The sequence below is a fragment of the Crinia signifera genome, chromosome 19 (assembly GCF_055691185.1).
Source record: "Crinia signifera chromosome 19, ASM5569118v1, whole genome shotgun sequence".
Taxonomy (NCBI): Eukaryota; Metazoa; Chordata; class Amphibia; order Anura; family Myobatrachidae; genus Crinia; species Crinia signifera.
Genome location: NC_139226.1, coordinates 138,985,198 through 139,006,315, shown reverse-complemented (window position 1 = coordinate 139,006,315; position 21,118 = coordinate 138,985,198). Strand labels below are relative to the sequence as shown.

The following is a 21,118-nucleotide window of genomic DNA, read 5'->3' as shown; positions in this document are numbered from 1 at the left end:
ACTCACACCTGTTACCCCAAGACTAACGGGTCCGTTCCTCAGGGAATTTAAGAGAACTCTTTATATATGACAATAGTAGCATACCTGTGTCATTGGCACCAACTTGGGTTGAAGTAAGAGCCATGGAAGTGGTCAGAGATATAGTTCGGCTGTCAGGCGTTGTATATCTCACGTTTGGCTCCACGGTAATGGCTTGCCGTACAGGGTCATCACCCCTAGTGCTTTCCTGAGGATCATTTAACTCCCTTGAAATAGAAAAATAAAGTTTGTGACATAGACACAGGGTGTCAGCTGGGGAGAAATATACAATAAAGAAGTATAATCTTGGCGAAGGCATGAGAATACGGTCATCATAGCTGGCCCGACTGTTGCCATAGCCTAGGTGCGAAGGCATGAGAATATGGTCATCATAGCTGGCCCAACTGTCACCATAGCCTAGGTGCGAAGGCATGAGAATATGGTCATCATAGCTGGCCCAACTGTCACCATAGCCTAGGTGCGAAGGCATGAGAATACGGTCATCATAGCTGGGCCAACTGTCACCATAGCCTATGTGCGAAGGCATGAGAATACGGTCATCATAGCTGACCCAACTGTCACCATAGCCTAGGTGTGAAGGCATGAGAATACGGTCATAATAGCTGGCCCGACTGTTGCCATAGCCTAGGTGCGAAGGCATGAGAATATGGTCATCATAGCTGGCCCAACTGTCACCATAGCCTAGGTGCGAAGGCATGAGAATATGGTCATCATAGCTGGCCCAACTGTCACCATAGCCTAGGTGCGAAGGCATGAGAATACGGTCATCATAGCTGGGCCAACTGTCACCATAGCCTAGGTGCGAAGGCATGAGAATATGGTCATCATAGCTGGCCCAACTGTCACCATAGCCTAGGTGCGAAGGCATAAGAATACGGTCATAATAGCTGGCCCGACTGTTGCCATAGCCTAGGTGCGAAGGCATGAGAATATGGTCATCATAGCTGGCCCAACTGACCCCATAGCCTAGGTGCGAAGGCATGAGAATATGGTCATCATAGCCTAGGTGCGAAGGCATGAGAATAAGGTCATCATAGCTGGCCCAACTGTCACCATAGCCTAGGTGCGAAGGCATGAGAATATGGTCATCATAGCTGGCCCAACTGACCCCATAGCCTAGGTGCAAAGGCATGAGAATACGGCCATCATAGCTGGCCCAACTGTCACCATAGCCTAGGTGCGAAGGCATGAGAATATGGTCATCATAGCTGGCCCAACTGTCACCATAGCCTAGGTGCGAAGGCATGAGAATACGGTCATCATAGCTGGCCCAACTGTCACCATAGCCTAGGTGCGAAGGCATGAGAATACGGTCATCATAGCTGGCCCAACTGTCACCATAGCCTAGGTGCGAAGGCATGAGAATACAGTCACCATAGCTGGCCCAACTGTCACCATAGCCTAGGTGCGAAGGCATGAGAATATGGTCATCATAGCTGGCCCGACTGTTGCCATAGCCTAGGTGCGAAGGCATGAGAATACGGTCATCATAGCTGGCCCAACTGTCACCATAGCCTAGGTGCGAAGGCATGAGAATATGGTCATCATAGCTGGCCCAACTGTCACCATAGCCTAGGTGCGAAGGCATGAGAATACGGTCATCATAGCTGGGCCAACTGTCACCATAGCCTAGGTGCGAAGGCATGAGAATATGGTCATCATAGCTGGCCCAACTGTCACCATAGCCTAGGTGCGAAGGCATGAGAATATGGTCATCATAGCTGGCCCAACTGTCACCATAGCCTAGGTGCGAAGGCATGAGAATACGGTCATCATAGCTGGGCCAACTGTCACCATAGCCTAGGTGCGAAGGCATGAGAATATGGTCATCATAGCTGGCCCAACTGTCACCATAGCCTAGGTGCGAAGGCATAAGAATACGGTCATAATAGCTGGCCCGACTGTTGCCATAGCCTAGGTGCGAAGGCATGAGAATATGGTCATCATAGCTGGCCCAACTGACCCCATAGCCTAGGTGCGAAGGCATGAGAATATGGTCATCATAGCCTAGGTGCGAAGGCATGAGAATAAGGTCATCATAGCTGGCCCAACTGTCACCATAGCCTAGGTGCGAAGGCATGAGAATATAGTCATCATAGCTGGCCCAACTCTCACCATAGCCTAGGTGCGAAGGCATGAGAATACGGTCATCATAGCTGGCCCAACTGTCACCATAGCCTAGGTGCGAAGGCATGAGAATACAGTCACCATAGCTGGCCCAACTGTCACCATAGCCTAGGTGCGAAGGCATGAGAATATGGTCATCATAGCTGGCCCGACTGTTGCCATAGCCTAGGTGCGAAGGCATAGGAAATGGCCATCATAGCTGGCCCAACTGTCACCATAGCCTAGGTGCGAAGGCATGAGAATATGGTCATCATAGCTGGCCCAACTCTCACCATAGCCTAGGTGCGAAGGCATGAGAATACGGTCATCATAGCTGGCCCAACTGTCACCATAGCCTAGGTGCGAAGGCATGAGAATATGGTCATCATAGCTGGCCAAACTGTCACCATAGCCTAGGTGCGAAGGTATGAGAATATGGTCATCATAGCTGGCCCGACTGTTGCCATACCCTAGGTGCGAAGGCATGAGAATATGGTCATCATAGCTGGCCCGACTGTTGCCATAGCCTAGGTGCGAAGGCATGAGAATATGGTCATCATAGCTGGCCCAACTGTCACCATAGCCTAGGTGCGAAGGCATGGGAATACGGACATCATACAGGGGACACAGAACATTACAGTGACTGAGACACTACAACAGCACAGGTAACAGCAGCACAATGCTCAGTACACAATACAGCTGGGATGTAGGGAAGCAGAGGAGGTGTCCGTGTACTACCAGGGGCACCGCCGTACATAGGGCACACATTAGTACAATACAGGGGACACAGAACATTACAGTGACTGAGACACTACAACAGCACAGATAACAGCAGCACAATGCTCAGTACACAATACAGCTGGGATGTAGGGAAGCAGAGGAGGTGTCCGTGTACTACCAGGGGCACCGCCGTACATAGGGCACACATTAGTACAATACAGGGGACACAGAACATTACAGTGACTGAGACACTACAACAGCACAGGTAACAGCAGCACAATTCTCAGTACACAATACAGCTGGGATGTAGGGAAGCAGAGGAGGTGTCCGTGTACTACCTGGGGCAGCGCTGTACATAGGGCACACATTAGTACAATACAGGGGACACAGAACATTACAGTGACTGAGACACTACAACAGCACAGGTAACAGCAGCACAATGCTCAGTACACAATACAGCTGGGATGTAGGGAAGCAGAGGAGGTGTCCGTGTACTACCAGGGGCCACACACACACACACCAGCCGCCCTGCCGATGTACTTACATGGGCAGGCGGGTGGCTGGGAGCGGGACAGAGAGCAGCTGCGCTGGGAGTCCTGTGCCTCTGGGCAGGTAGCGGAAGTATCAGGAGGTGCGGCAGGCAGTGGAGAACTGATGGTGCTGCCAGAGCGTAGCTGCAACGCTGCAGCCTGCACAGTGTGACAGTCACAGGTCACGATGCGCAGGGCATACGTAGTGAACAGCCGCGCAGCATGCGCAGTCTAAACTCAAATTCCCAGGATTGGATACCCCAATCCTGGGATTGAAACCCCAGACATTTTGGCGATCCCGAGATTGGCCACCCTAGCTGTGATGAACATGTGGATTTTCTGTGCCTATTCCAAGCTTTTGGGGATAGTGTAATAGAGCGAGGGGGCTCATTCCAGTGAGGGGGATAAAATATGGGCTACAGCGTATGGCGTTCTCTGAACAATGTTCAGAAAAGCTGACAGGTGGACTAGACAGGACGAAATACTGCTGAGGAGGAACAGGAACACTTTATTACCACATGTGTGGCCAATGTGTACTCACTGGGTGTGTGAGATACAGCCTCCTGCAGCTGATGTGACACTGGAGTAGCTACCACTGGGACACACTTCACATTCCGTGTCCTCCTTAGATGTGCCTGCAAGAATATACAGAAAGTCACTATTGAGATCTCACTGAGATGGGACATAAAGAGCCACTAGTTACATGCATAGGGGTTATGGAAATGTCTAATAAATGTGTGTGCGGGAGTGTGTTCTGTTACAGGAGACCGCATCGCCCCGCTGAACGTTCTCCCAGAACTTCAGGTATTCCATGATATGAGAGGTGAGGCCTCTTCTCACTACTGCCTGAGGTAACGAGACGCATCGCTCCTGGACACTGCGCACACGGATTTCAAATGATACTTTTAGGTTATATTTTTATATTATTTCTGATTGTTTTATGTCTCTGGGGGGAATGTAACAGCCTGCGAGATCCAGGCACTGGCATATATATATATATATATATATATATATATACACACACATATATATATATATATATATATATATATATATATACACACATACATACATACATACATACATACATACATACATACATACATACATATACAGACTGGAGGAGGCGCAGCACTACCAGGTATTAAAATACCAGGTACACAAGTATGTGTATGTCTCTAATACCTTTTGACTGTCTGTAAATACCCTGTTTGTTGTATCACTGTCTCCTTTTGTAAAGCGCAACAGAATCTGCTGCGCTATATAAGACACTGTAACGGAATCTGCTGCGCTATATAAGACACTGTAACGGAATCTGCTGCACTATATAAGCCACTGTAACGGAATCTGCTGCGCTATATAAGACACTGTAACGTAATCTGCTGCGCTATATAAGACACTGTAACGGAATCTGCTGCACTATATAAGCCACTGTAACGGAATCTGCTGCGCTATATAAGACACTGTAACGGAATCTGCTGTGCTATATAAGACGCTGTAACGGAATCTGCTGCACTATATAAGACACTGATGGAATCTGCTGCGCTATATAAGACACTGTAACGGAATCTGCTGCGCTATATAAGACACTGTAACGGAACCTGCTGCGCTATATAAGACACAGTAACGGAATCTGCTGCGCTATATAAGACACTGTTAATAAATAAAATAATATTAGTGTCCGTGTGTCAACAAAACACTGCCATCTGTTGGCATCTGTTGGCTACCTTACTAGCTTTCGAAGCACATGCTTCGATCGAGCCTACTAGTGTATATATATATATATATATATATATATATATATATATAACTGATTTTTTTTCACCCCCATATGAGCAGAAGATTTCTATTTTCCTCTATCTCATCTCATGACATTATACGACTATACAGCGATGTTTCTGGTTTAGTTGGTGAGTTTCCATTATTTGGGCTTTAGAAGCACCGGAGATAATTTGTTGCTTGCTTATTCCCCGATCAGTTATTTTGGGAGCTGCTACAGCCCCAAATCCTCAGTGTTATTTACCCACATGCACCTAAGGCACCAATCATATCTCCTATGCTTTGACATTACCTCTGCGCCGTACGCCGTATCCAGGCAGACACTCTGTGTGGCGCGTGCAGCGGGCACATGTGTTGTGGACGGGAGTCTGACAATAGTATCCAGGCTGACATTCGCAGATGGCCTCAGAGTTGGAAGAACAGTGCTGGACAGGTACAAGAAAGTCGTCTGTGGGGGCAAAGGTTCAAGCATGGTTTATGGTTGCAGAAGTGGAGCAGCAACACAGTCCTAACTTCAAATAGGGGAGCAGCACCAACTGCCAGTGAGTCCTGGACGGTGATGTTTGACAGCGTTTCGGGTGGCAGTTGCAGGGCAGCCGATAGGAATGCCGGGCCCCGGTAAAATTTTGGGGGCGTGGCCTAAGTGTGTGTTGTGGGAACCTCCCACACTTAGGCCACGCCCCAAAATGTTTAGAGGAGGGTGAAAGAAAACTCTAAAAACTGTAATCTCAGAAGCAGCACACACCTACAGCATGTGCTGTGCTGACTGCAGGCTCAGCATGACCTCTCACGCTGTCAGTGAGACACTCATGCTGAGCCTGCTGATAGCACAGCACATGCTGTAGAAGTGTGTGCTACTGTTGCTACCCGGGAGGGATGGAGGGGTCAGACCAGGGCCCCTGCGGGGCCCCTTCAGCAAGTGTGGGCCCGGGTAATTAGTACCCGCTCCCCCCCTCTCTCGGCTCCCCTGGGCAGTTGGTGCGGCTTCACTATTTGAATCTTGAACTGCGCTGTAGCCCCACCACTGGATCTGCCACTGGCTCACGGTAAATGATACAACTGAAAACATGGAACACATATCATAATGGAAGAAACATGGACATGGCAGCAATAACCGGTGGGGCGGTTCATAAATCTGCCAGAGTTGTTTGGGGGGGGGGGGGGGGGGGGTTGGTTGGTGGATATTGGATGTGTCAAAGACAACCAGGGAAGGGGGGAGAGGGTAGTAGTGAATGGCAGAGCAAACCAGGGGGAAGGGGGGGGGGGGGCGGTAATAGTTGTGGTAGAGATTGGGGGGGGGGGGGGTTTTGGCGGTAATAGTTGTGGCAGAGATAACCAGGGGGAAAGGGGCAGTAGTTAATGTACCGTACACATTGACATCACATACACATTGTACTGTGACATCACATACACATTTGCCTTATCATAGGCCTCAAGCCTCAATCTAGTCAGAAAAGTAATTCAGTTATCGCCATTACCTGCTGTGCACAGTTTACACGTCTCACACTGGGGGGGAAACAGGCTCCAGTTAATGAAAGAGTCATCACTGTCACACGGTGCGGCGCAATCTCTCTCTACATCAGTGACACAAGGCGAGCGCTTCACCTGGCCTGGCAGACAGAAACACAGCACAGTAACACATACAATTTGTGTAATTCCCCCATTTATCCCATCGCCACAATCTGCTGCTCAGTGCAACCCTTCATGTTGAACAAAAATGTTATCACACATATCACACAATACCATATTACCTCTGCTCCTTATACCATATCTCCTTCCTTATCACTGGTAACGGGTTTTGGAACTGTTTAACTGCATAACAACTGAGTATAACAGGATAACACAATTGTTTCTTGTGTGTTTTTTTTTTACATTTACACATATGGATTATGCATCTATTGTGTGTACAAGACCCACAATATGAAGGGGAGTATACGGCTATATTGTATGTTTACATAACAGAGTGCCAGTGTACCTGATATATGTCAGGATCCTGTTGGTGCACATGTAAAACGCACAGATAGGGAGGGCCCAGTGTAGGGGAAAAGCTGCTGCGTCAGACAGGCTGTGACTTACCTTCCAGACAGGGGGTGCAACATTGTTTCATCGATACATTGTAGTATTCATTTTCTCTGCATTGCAACTGGCTGTAGAGTTCCTACAATACAAAGGGAAAGATTTCCGCCAGGATGACCAATCTCCAAACAAGTGGACAAGAAGCATCAATCTGAGCCCTTGTATGCTCCATAGGAAACAATGAAGACAACTCGGGTAACAAAAACAAAATAGTTGGGTTACCTACAGCAATCAGTCACTTTAATGATTATGCTGGAAGGACAGTAGGTGGCGCTGTGTCCTAAAATATCACTGAGCAGTCTTTCATTATTGCGTAAGTCAGTGGTTCTCAAACACTTTTGAATCAAGGCCCCCAAGTATCAGATTTTTTTCATGGCACCCATAGGGCAAAAGTTTCTTATTGAAAAAATTAGAAAAAAATATGAAGTAAATTGTGTTTATATCTCATCCCTCAGTGTCAGTTATGGACAGGATTCACTTTTTGCCTATTACATTGGTGATAAATAGTTTTTCCTTGGACATGGACCAAAAATCCAGGGCTCCCCTGCAAGTACCCCAAGGTACCCCAGGGTGCCACGGCACACAGTTTGGGAACCACTGGTGTAAAGTGATTCTCTTCTATTTTCATTCCGGTAATTCTCAATATTATGAATTTAACATGAAATGAATCCAGTAAGGGTTGTGCCAAAATCGTCTCTGCCTGTTCTTGCTTAAACAGAAAATCAGCAATGTATGGGACCAGACACACAGAAAGGGAACAATGTCCAACCGCTCCCAGCTTAACCTAATACCCTGAATAACAAGAACAATTCTCAGCGGTGGGAATATGAGATTAACGTTCTGCTGTCCAGAAATGACTTGTGGGAGTTTATCACAACTCAGAGACGAGAAGCTAATAACCAATATGAATAATATAAACCAAATGTGGGTGTATTGCAAAATACAGCAAATGTACAATATTAGCATATCATCGGTTATATCCTCCGTACTGATCATACATGATACTGCTGGTTTGTGCCAAATAATACAGAACTTTTTTTGTAGAACAAAATATTTTTATTTATTTATATAAATTAGATGTTGCCAATAGCAACCAATGTATTTTTTTTGTTCACAGTTTCTTATATACTGTAGCGCAGCAGATTCCGTTGCGCTTCACAATTGGATCAGTTACAATTGAACCAATCAGATTCTCATGATCATTTCCTGGGATGCAAAGGAGAATCTGATTGGTTCAGATGCACTGGCATGTTTCCTGGCTTTATATAACGAGGCAGCTAGTAACTCTTAGGCGTATAATGGGCATCAAAGGACTCTGAGGAATATAAAGGGGCATGATGCGGGAAAGTGGAGGTGCTGGGGCACAAGGGGGTCCTCGCTGGCAAGCTGATGGGCATGAGGAGTCTATAAGGCTGCATATAGTAGTACAAGCGGTGCCATAGTACAGGGCTGTGCAGTGTATATCCGTGCTATGTACTATGATCTAGCCACAACCACAGATAGATGAGAACATGGCCAGCTCATTCCCAGGGGGTGCGGCTGCCTCGCTCTCTCATCCTGAGAGTGGTCTTCTACCAGTGACCCCACTCGCAGGTCTACAGATGAGCTGTCTCTGCCTGGAAACGAGCCGTCACAGCGAGATACTGACAGATATGAGACAGGCAGATGTTATTTACACAGCGCTGTACAGAGATGACTCAGCTCTCAGCCCCTGCCCCAGTGGAGCGTACAATCTATGGGGTCTGGGTACTAAGCCTTGGAGAGAGGTAAAGTATCAGCCAATCTGCTCCTAACCCACAGGATATCTAGGGAACACACAGCTCTGACCTCAGTAATGTGATCAGCAATACTAATCACTGTGCTACTGTGTTGCCCATTTATAAATTGATGATTTGCTGCAGTTTTGGGGGTGGGGATGGTGCGGCGATGGCGCCTATGTTTACATTTTGGGAGAGCGCCGAGGATTTCCATCAGAAAAGGGAGATTTCCCATTCTCCTTGTAGGAAATGCGGCAGTCGGCTTCTGCAACCTCGGGGTAACTCAGCCGGACGATGGGGTCACTAGTGATCTGATGCGATGTCCTAGCACTGACAGCGTTACCCTATCGATGCATCCAGGGAGGCAGCAGTAACCTCAGTCTCTTCTGATCCGCAGCAGTAAGCAGCGCCAAGAGACGTACTTGGAAAACATTTCTGTCCTCCCTTTAGTCCCAGATATCCCCCATAAGGATTAATATGAAGCATTAGGCCCCCATTTATCATTGGTCGCATTTACAATGCGATCTGGGCGGAATATTACCGCCAAGATCGCATTGTAAAATGCGATAATTTCGCCCAAATGTATCATCTGCCAGGGCGCAGGGACAGGGCTCCGAAAGGAGCCTATCCCTGTGAAGCCTTGACCCGGAAGCCGGGGGGTCTGTGCATGCGCGGTTACTCACTGACCCCCCCCCCCCGCCGACCGCACTGCCACTAGGGCAGTGTGATATGTAGCCTATGGCCACATTAGAATGGCGATAGCCCAGGGGTGCGATGCCGGGCTGCCCGATGTTAATACATCGGGCAGCTTCGCATCCCCCATAGAAACCTATGGGGGATGCGGCCGGCGGCGCTGCAGGGGGGGGATCGCAGCAGGGATCGGAGCTTCCTGCTGCGGTCCCCTGTGATACAATTAGGTGATACTTAATATTTGGGGCTAACCCCCGAAAATGTGTGTTTCCGGGGATTTTGCCGCAAATATTGCTTGATAAATGGGCCCCTATGTCTCTATTGTGCTCGGGATTTTAGCAGTCCCAAGCCTCACTATTTCTGATGGCAACCCTGGCTGCAGGTGAAGCAGATGTAACACGTGCAGAGAGAGGTAGATTTGGGTGGGTTATATCTAGTAAAACCAATCCTGGTGTTTTTGGGGCCAAATCCCGTGATCCTGCCGATCCCTATCCCAGGATTGGCCACCCTAGTTATATATTTCTGTGCAGGGTAAATGCTGGCTGCTTCTGCATGTAGCCCACACATATTAGACATTAATTCTTGCACTGCTTTAGATTTCCGCTTGAACACACCCCGCCCAAATCTAACTCTGCACATGTTACATCTGCCCCCCTGCAGTCCAGCATGCACACTTGAATCAGACCATCTCCTATATATTTGGCTACATCTGTCACTCAAAGTGGGTGTCTGTGTCTATAACGCTCTGTTCCTGGACTTTCCTCTTAATGTGTGATTGCCTTCATCTGTGCTGAACACCTTTCTGAGAAATTAACCTGTTTAAAACAGGTGATGGCAATCATACATTAAGGGGAAGTCTAGAAACAGAGCATTGTGTCCCTCCTGGAGAGGGTCATGTTGGGAGGTATGTGACCGAGAACCAGCCCAGTGAGCCCACAGACAGTGCCAGACACCCACTGCCTTCCCATGTTGCCCAGCACTGCTACTCCACAGCCACCAGGTGAGCGCCCCCCTCCCGCGATTTGCGGCAAACCCCCCCCCCCCCCCCCGCGCGCCCCCCTCCCGCGATTCGCGGCAAAAACACCCGCTCCCCCGCGACCCACCCTACCGCGATTCGCAGCAAAAACACCCCCGCGACCCCCCCTCCCGCGATTCGCTGCAAAAAGAACCCCCCCACGACCCCTCCCGCAATTCGCGGCATAACCACCACCCCGCGACCCCCCCCCCGCAATTCGCAGCAGCCCCAGGATTAAATGGCACATGCAAAACACTGACATGGCTATGGTCGACAATGAAAAAGGTTGACATGAGTTTTTGAAGATTTATTTTTAATTTTTTTAATTTTTTCATATTCATTGTCATGTGTCGACATGGACACCAATGAAGTGGCACACTTATGTCAACATTGACATGTGTTGACCTTTCTGTGTTGATTTTTTCTTGTGGCGATTCGCGTCACACCCCCCCCGCAACCCCCCCTCCCGCGATTCGCGGCACCCCCCGTGACCCCCCACCTCCCGCAATTCGCGGCAACCCCCCCACCGGAACCCCTGTGAACCCCGCCCTCCCGCGATTCGCGGCACCCACCCCCGCGACCCCCCCTCCCGCAATTCGCGGCACCCCCCCGTGATTCGCGGCAGCTCCAGAATTAAATTGCACATGGAAAACACTGACATGGCTATGGTCGACAATGAAAAAGGTTGACATGAGTTTTTGAAGTATTTTTGTCATTTTTTGAATATTTTCATATTCATTCTCATGTGTCGACATGGACACCAATGAAGTGCCACACTTATGTCAACATTTACATGTGTTGACCTTTCTGTGTTGATTTTTTCTTGTGGCGATTCGCGTCACACCCCCCCGCAACCCCCCCTCCCGCGATTCGCGGCACCCCCCGTGACCCCCCACCTCCCGCAATTCGCGGCAACCCCCCACCGGAACACACGTGAACCCCGCCCTCCCGCGATTCGCGGCACCCGACCCCGCGACCCCCCCCTCCCGCAATTCGCGGCACCCCCCGTGATTCGCGCCAGCTCCAGAATTAAATTGCACATGGAAAACACTGACATGGCTATGGTCGACAATGAAAAAGGTTGACATGAGTTTTTGAAGTATTTTTGTCATTTTTTGAATATTTTCATATTCATTCTCATGTGTCGACATGGACACCAATGAAGTGCCACACTTATGTCAACATTTACATGTGTTGACCTTTCTGTGTTGATTTTTTCTTGTGGCGATTCGCGTCACACCCCCCCGCAACCCCCCCTCCCGCGATTCGCGGCACCCCCCGTGACCCCCCACCTCCCGCAATTCGCGGCAACCCCCCACCGGAACACACGTGAACCCCGCCCTCCCGCGATTCGCGGCACCCGACCCCGCGACCCCCCCCTCCCGCAATTCGCGGCACCCCCCGTGATTCGCGCCAGCTCCAGAATTAAATTGCACATGGAAAACACTGACATGGCTATGGTCGACAATGAAAAAGGTTGACATGAGTTTTTGAAGGTTTTTTTTTCATTTTTTGAATGTTTTCATATTCATTCTCATGTGTCGACATGGACACCAATGAAGTGCCACACTTATGTCAACATTTACATGTGTTGACCTTTCTGTGTTGATTTTTTCTTGTGGCGATTTGCGTCACACCCCCCCCACCCCCCATGCAACCCCCACTCCCGCGATTCACGGCACACACACACCCCCCCGCGATTCTCGGCACCCCACCCCGTGACCAACCCTCCCGTGATTCACGGCACACCCCCCGCGACCCCCCCTACCATGATTCGCCGTAGCCCCCGCCCCCGTAACCCCCCTCCCGCGATTTGCGGCAACCCACCCCGCGACCCCCCTCCCGCGATTCTCTGCAATCCCTCCCCTCCCGCGATTCGCAGCATCCACCCCCCCACAACCCCCCCTCCTGCAATTCGCGGCACCCCCCGCGACCCCCCCCTCCTGCAATTCACGGCACCCTCCGCGACCCCCCCTCCCGCGATTCGCGGACACCTAAGTTGCAATACAGGGCATCTTTCATACAATTCTAACCATATTTCTCATATACAAACGTTCACAAATTAAGGGGGCGCAGCCCCTTACGACGGTGTGAAGAGCGCCCGTAGGGCGCGATGAATCACCTAGTATGTATGTATGTATGTATGTGTGATACATGCATGTAGTATGTATGTAATTATACTATCTGCTAGTTTAGCAGCAGGGAGTTACACTGACTCTGATGAGAACACACGGTTATAAGATGTGAAGTGACGTCCGAGACATACAGAGGGGGGGGGGGGCGACGACGGAGCCGGCAGCCACCTAAATGTCACACATCGCAATTCATTCCTGTTGTGTGGAAGTTCTGAGCTCAGTCATCATGTTTCCCCCCGAGCGCCCATCTGCACCCAGAAACCACAGGAACCAGCTGCAGCACTGCCAGCTCACTCAGCAGCGCAGACCCGACTGCGTTACCCAGGTGTTACCCAGACCTCGCCAGGGCGCAGGGAATATGGCAAGGTGACACTGACATTCACAGAGTCACAGAAACATTTACATATAAACTGAATCGTACCGCATGTTTTACTTAGCAACCAAGACGTTATATTCCTGTGCAGCGCCTAATATTACCAAGGCCATATTATTATTATCATCTATATGGTGCCACAAGGGAGATCCACAGCGCCCAGCATAGGTCAAATACAAGGTATATAACCATAGCTGCATCCGCAGGAGGCACTGACATAAGTATCAGGGGGCAGAGAACAAGGGATCTGCAGCGCCGTATTACAGAGTATATAACCCAGGAGACAGTGACCTACAGCTGTATACAATAGAGGACAAGTACAGGGCACATAACCATAGCTGCATCAGCAGAGGACACTGATATAAGTATCAGGGGCAGAGAACAAGGGATCCGCAGCGCCCTATTACAGAGTATATAACCTAGGAGACATTGACTTACAGTTGTATATAATACAGGACAAGTACAGGGTATATCAGCATAGCTGCATCAGCAGGCAGCACTGACATAAGTATCAGGGGGCAGAGAACAAGGGATCCACAGCGCCCTATTACAGAGTATATAACCCAGGAGACAGTGACTGACAGCTGAATACAATACAGGACAAGTACAGGGCACATAACCATAGCTGCATCAACAGAGGACACTGATATAAGTATCAGGGGCAGAGAACAAGGGATCCGCAGCGCCCAATTACAGAGTATATAACCCAGGAGACAGTGACTTACAGCTGTATACAATAGAAGACAAGTACAGGGCACATAACCATAGCTGCATCAGCAGGGGACACTGACATAAGTATCAGGGGGCAGAGAACAAAGGATCCGCAGCGCCCTATTACAGAGTATATAACCTAGGAGACAGTGACTTACAGCTGAATACAATAGAGGACAGGTGCAGGGCACATAACCATAGCTGCATCGCAGCATCAGCAGGGGACAATGACATGAGTATCAGGGGGCAGAGAACAAGGGATCCGCAGTGCCCTATTACAGAGTATATAGCTCAGGAGACCGTGACTTACAGCTCAATACAATACAGGACAAGTACAGGGCACATAACCGTAGCTGCATCAGCAGAGGAGACTGACATAAGTAACAGGGGGCAGAGAACAAGGGATTCGCAGCACCCTGTTACAGAGTATATAACCCAGGAGACAGTGACTTACAGTTGAATACAATAGAGGACAAGTACAGGGCACATAAGGACAGCTGCATCAGCAGAGGAGACTGACATAAGTATCAGGGGGCATAGAACAAGGGATCTGCAGCACCATATTACAGAGAATATAACCCAGGAGACAGTGACTTACAGCTGTATACAATAGAGGACAAGTACAGGGCACATAACCATAGCTGCATCAGCAGGCAGCACTGACATAAGTATCAGGGGGCAGAGAACAAGTGATCCGCAGCGCCCTATTACATAGTATATAACCCGAGACAGTGACTTACAGCTCATACAATAGAGGACAAGTACAGGGCACATAAGCACAGCTGCATCAGCAGAGGACACTGACATAAGTATCAGGGGGCAGAGAACAAGGGATCCACAACGCCCTATTACAGAGTATATAACCCAGGAGACAGTGACTTACAGCTGAATACAATAGAGGACAAGTACAGGGCACATAACCACAGCTGCATCAGCAGGCGGCACTGACATAAGTATCAGGGGCAGAGAACAAGGGATCCACAGCACCCTATTTCAGAGTATATAACCCAGGAGACAGTGACTGACAGCTGTATACAATAGAGGACAAGTACAGGGCACATAAGCACAGCTGCATCAGCAGAGGACACTGATGTAAGTATCAGGGGCAGAGAACAAGGGATCTGCAGTGCCCTATTACAGAATATATAACCCAGGAAACAGTGACTTACAGCTGTATACAAGAGAGGACAAGTACAGGGCACATAATCATAGCTGCATCAGCAGATGGCACTGACATAAGTATCAGGGGGCAGAGAACAAGGGATCCACAGCACCCTATTACAGAGTATATAACCCAGGAGACAGTGACTGACAGCTGTATACAATAGAGGACACATACAGGGCACATAACCATAGCTGCATCAGCAGGGGGCACTGACATAAGTATCAGGGGGCAGAGAACAAGGGATCCGCAGCACCCTATTACAGAGTATATAACCCAGGAGACCGTGACTTACAGCTGTATACAATAGAGGACGTGTACAGGGCACATAACCATAGCTGCATCAGCAGGGGACACTGACATAATTATCAGGGGGCAGAGAACAAGGGATCCACAGCACCCTATTACAGAATATATAACCCAGGAGACAGTGACTGACAGCTGTATACAATATAGGACTAGTACAGAGCACATAACCATAGCTGCATCAGCAGGGGACACTGACATAATTATCAGGGGGCAGAGAACAAGGGATCCACAGCGCCCTATTACAGAATATATAACCCAGGAGACAGTGACTGACAGCTGTATACAATAGAGGACACATACAGGGCACATAACCATAGCTGCATCAGCAGGGGGCACTGACATAAGTATCAGGGGGCAGAGAACAAGGGATCCGCAGCACCCTATTACAGAGTATATAACCCAGGAGACCGTGACTTACAGCTGTATACAATAGAGGACGTGTACAGGGCACATAACCATAGCTGCATCAGCAGGGGACACTGACATAATTATCAGGGGGCAGAGAACAAGGGATCCACAGCACCCTATTACAGAATATATAACCCAGGAGACAGTGACTGACAGCTGTATACAATATAGGACTAGTACAGAGCACATAACCATAGCTGCATCAGCAGGGGACACTGACATAATTATCAGGGGGGCAGAGAACAAGGGATCCACAGCGCCCTATTACAGAATATATAACCCAGGAGACAGTGACTGACAGCTGTATACAATAGAGGACAAGTAGAGGGCACATAACCATAGCTGCATCAGCACAGGACACTGACATAAGTATCAGGGGGCAGAGAACAAGGGATCCACAGCACCCTATTACATAGTATATAACCCAGGAGACAGTGACTGCCAGCTGTATACAATAGAGGACAAGTACAGGGCACATAACCATAGCTGCATCAGCAGGCGGCACTGACATAAGTATCAGGGGGCAGAGAACAAGGGATCCGCAGCGCCCTATTACAGAGTATATAACCCAGGAGACAGTGACTTACAGCTGAATACAATAGAGGACAAGTACAGGGCACATAACCATAGCTGCATCAGCAGGCGGCACTGACATAAGTATCAGGGGGCAGAGAACAAGGGATCCATTTGAGAATATGGTGTTGCAGTGTAGCGTATAGTAGGGACAGAACACGGGAGAATATGGTGTGACAGTGCAGCGTATAGTAGGGACAGAACACGGGAGAATATGGTGTTGCAGTGCAGCGTAAAGTCTGTTATACCCCTGGCACAATAACCCCCTGCCCAGGCAGATACATAATGAGGGGCTTACCTGAGCGGTCCCCACCATGATGATGATGATGACCATCAGATTCTGGGCTCTGGTCCTGGTGGTCACCTGGAGCACAGGGGGTATAATGTGTATTAGACCTCTAACTAGAGAACTGTGCGGCCTGGAGAGAGAAAAAGTACCAGTCAGCCAGCACAGCCTGCAACATGTCAGCTAAGTGCTGATTGGCTGTGACTTTATCTCTCTCCAAAGCTTAGAACATAGACCCATATGTAACAAAGGGGCAGATGTATTAAGCCTGGTGAAGTGATAAATTGGAGATAAAGTAGAAAGTTATTATGGACCTGCCAGTCATCTGTGTTTGAAAAATGACAGTTATGAGCTGATTGGCAGCTGTGTTATCACTTCACCAGGCTTAATACATCTTCACAGTGTCTTCTCTGGGCACAATGCGATATACCACAGGAATAAAAGAGTCATTTCCACCTCACCTATAGACACGTAATGTGACTGAGGCAGGAGGTACAAAGCGCCTCAAACCTCAGTGATGTCATTAGTGCCTGAATTCTTAGTGAATAATGAGATGCTGCAATAGGTGCACTGCAGCCTGACTGAATTATTCCCTTATTTCCCACCAGAAGCTACATATAAGTCCATGTAACACGTGTGTTCCCGCTCATTCTGTATCACCGCAGGTTCTGGGAATTTCTGTTATCACTTCAGCGTTTTCCTGTGTGAAGCGGCTGCCTGTACGGTAGGTACCACCTGGGCTGCGGAGCTCACAATTACCTTGGCACCATAGCCTATTGGGGGTCAGAGAATGATAGGCACAGGCAAGGACAGAACTGGCAGACTGGTATACTGGGTGATCCCTCTCCTGTGTCCTCACACAGGTCCCCCACGTGCTGCTGCCTGATATATACTCACCATTATGTCCTCTGCCCTGGAGGTTCCAGCAGACTGCTACACTGGGTGATCCCTGTCCTGTGCCCTCACACAGGTCCTCTGCCCTGGAGGTTCCAGCAGACTGCTACACTGGGTGATCCCTCTCCTGTGTCCTCACACAGGTCCTCTGCACATGAGGTTCCAGCAGACTGCTACACTGGGTGATCCCTCTCCTGTGTCCTCACACAGGTCCTCTGCCCAGGAGAATCCAGCAGACTGCTACACCGGGTGATCCCTCTCCTGTGTCCTCACACAGGTCCTCTGCCCAGGAGGTTCCAGCAGACTGCTACACTGGGTGATCCCTCTCTTGTGTCCTCACACAGGTCCTCTGTCCAGGAGGTTCCAGCAGACTGCTACACTGGGTGATCCCTCTCCTGTGTCCTCACACAGGTCCTCTGCCCAGGAGGTTGCAGCAGACTGCTACACCGGGTGATCCCTCTCCTGTGTCCTCACACAGGTCCTCTGCCCAGGAGGTTGCAGCAGACTGCTACACCGGGTGATCCCTCTCCTGTGTCCTCACACAGGTCCTCTGCCCAGGAGGTTCCAGCAGACTGCTACACTGGGTGATCCCTCTCCTGTGTCCTCACACAGGTCCTCTGCCCAGGAGGTTCCAGCAGACTGCTACACCGGGTGATCCCTCTCCTGTGTCCTCACACAGGTCCTCTGCCCAGGAGGTTCCAGCAGACTGCTACACCGGGTGATCCCTCTCCTGTGTCCTCACACAGGTCCTCTGCCCAGGAGGTTCCAGCAGACTGCTACACCGGGTGATCCCTCTCCCGTGTCCTCACACAGGTCCTCTGCCCAGGAGGTTCCAGCAGACTGCTACACTGGGTGATCCCTCTCCTGTGTCCTCACACAGGTCCTCTGCCCAGGAGGTTCCAGCAGACTGCTACACCGGGTGATCCCTCTCCTGTGTCCTCACACAGGTCCTCTGCCCAGGAGGTTCCAGCAGACTGCTACACCGGGTGATCCCTCTCCCGTGTCCTCACACAGGTCCTCTGCCCAGGAGGTTCCAGCAGACTGCTACACCAGGTGATCCCTCTCCTGTGTCCTCACACAGGTCCTCTGCCCAGGAGGTTCCAGCAGACTATTACACCGGGTGATCCCTCTTCTGTGTCCTCACACAGGTCCCCCACATGTGGTGCTGCTGCTGCGGCTGTCTCTGTGTGATATATACTCTCCGCTCTTTTGTGCTCTGAGTCATTCAGAAACTCCTCTAGTCCTGGCTGACAGACTGACACTGGCTTTACTTCTCAATCACAGTACTGTGTACTATCCCAGGCTGCAACAGGGGGTCCACGGGCCCAGCAGAAGAATGGGGGCAATGCCAGGATACCAACATGTGCTCTTGATCTTTGTGGGGGGGGGGGGGGCTGTGGTATCTGGGGGAGGGAGGCAGCACCGCCACAAATAATAACACAATCGGAAAGCGCTATCTATCAGCGGACCATAAATATCCCATTATTATATCTCCAGCACAGAGAGATCCTCATCCTGGGGATAGGATGACAAAGGACAAGAGTGGGGAACAACGGAGCGGGTGTGGTATGGACCCCCGATAGTCAGGATTCCGATGGTTGTTTCACCGACATCGGAATCATGACTGTCAGTAGTACGACAGGGGGCAAGCGCATCGGAGCGCCTTGCGGGCTCACTGCATTCACCACAGGTTCTAATCTCTCTCTATTGGGGGCATGGACCCCCACAAGGGAAAATAGCCGGGTAGGCATCAGGCACGCGGTGTTACGTGCTCATGACACCAGGCACGCGGTGTTACGCGCTCTCATGACACCAGGCACGCGGTGTTACGCGCTCTCATGACACCAGGCACGCGGTGTTACGTGCTCATGACACCAGGCGAGCGATGTTACGTGCTCTCATGACACCAGGCACGCGGTGTTACGTGCTGTCATGACACCAGGCACGCGGTGTTACGTGCTGTCATGACTCCAGGCACGCGGTGTTACGTGCTCTCATGACTCCAGGCACGCGGTGTTACGTGCTCTCATGACACCAGGCACGCGGTGTTACGTGCTCTCATGACACCAGGCACGCGGTGTTACGTGCTCTCATGACACCAGGCACGCGGTGTTACGTGCTGTCATGACTCCAGGCACGCGGTGTTACGTGCTCTCATGACACCAGGCACGCGGTGTTACGTGCTGTCATGACTCCAGGCACGCGGTGTTACGTGCTCTCATGACTCCAGGCACGCGGTGTTACGTGCTCTCATGACACCAGGCACGCGGTGTTACGTGCTCTCATGACACCAGGCACGCGGTGTTACGTGCTCTCATGACACCAGGCACGCGGTGTTACGTGCTCTCCGTGCTCTCATGACACCAGGCGTGCTGTGTTACGCGCTCTCCTGACACCAAGCACGCGGTGTTACGTGCTCTCATGACACCAGGCACGCGGTGTTACGTGCTCTCATGACACCAGGCACGCGGTGTTACGTGCTCTCATGACACCAGGCACGCAGTGTTACGTTCTCTCATGACACCAGGCACGCGGTGTTACGTGCTCTCATGACACCAGGCACGCAGTGTTACGTGCTCTCATGACACCAGGTACGCGGTGTTACGGGCTCTCATGACACCAGGCACGCGGTGTTACGTTCTCTCATGACACCAGGCACGCGGTGTTACGTGCTCTCATGACACCAGGCACGCGATGTTACGTGCTCTCATGACACCAGGCACGCAGTGTTACGTTCTCTCATGACACCCACTAAGCAGGGATTTCTCCTATGTCGGTGAAAAGGGGTAAAATGTCTCACCAAGGAAACCCCTGTGCAGCTGAAACCGGGCACATCAGCCAGTTAGAATTAATTTGGATGTCCAACCTGCCCAGATTCACCCAGGCATTTGTCCAGTGCCAGCTCTGGTCGTTTAACCCCTCAGTAACAGGTTCCCAGCAGAGTGACCGGTAATACTCAATCTCACTATATGGATCAATAATCTGTAGTAATATAGGGGGTTAACAGAATTAATGTCGGCATCAAACATTGGTAAATACATTACTTCGGTATCACCGTAGTCAGTGCAGGTGGCTGTAGTCTGCACATGTAGTAACACCTCAGGTCACAGGCTGCACCTCCCTGCAGGGTCCTAGTGCCTGTACTGTAACACAATGAGCTGCACGTATCTGACTCAGGATCTGATCTGTCGTTGTTGATTCGCACAGTTGTTACGTCAGTCACAATGGGGAATCCACCTACTGTACTGGGTATAGAGCTGACATTTCATGGTCTATTCTGTAAAGGGTAATACGGTTCTAGACAGGCCGTAGGTGGATCACTCTGTAACCTTTGCAGTTGGGGACGGTACAGAGCCCCAGTTTTCTGTATTGTTTTATCAATACAAGATGACGGCTTCTGCAATGTGCTTTCACTGTGAGCTGTGACAGTTTCTAGCCCACAAACTCTCCACCGCTCCCTCTCTCCATTATCCGGCACGTTTCAAACAGTGTCCCTGCAAAAACCGATTCCACTTTCTGTTATGACATCTATTTAGCACACAAAGGGGGAAATTT

General features: G+C 50.1%; 1 protein-coding gene across 1 annotated transcript in view; it reads right to left on the bottom strand.

Moving 5' to 3' along the window:
* LOC146042203 (uncharacterized) overlaps positions 1-16,742 on the bottom strand; it is a 32,991-nt gene extending 16,249 nt beyond the window's left edge. The window contains exons 1-6 of the mRNA XM_083162128.1: positions 16,682-16,742; positions 7,251-7,332; positions 6,653-6,784; positions 5,467-5,622; positions 3,937-4,030; positions 85-245 (exon numbers count right to left, since the gene is read on the bottom strand). Of these exons, the coding sequence (XP_083018254.1) occupies positions 85-245; positions 3,937-4,030; positions 5,467-5,622; positions 6,653-6,784; positions 7,251-7,332; positions 16,682-16,717 (661 nt within the window). The 5' untranslated portion in view covers positions 16,718-16,742. The remainder of the gene's footprint in view (positions 1-84; positions 246-3,936; positions 4,031-5,466; positions 5,623-6,652; positions 6,785-7,250; positions 7,333-16,681) is intronic.
* Between the last annotated feature and the right edge of the window lie 4,376 nt (positions 16,743-21,118).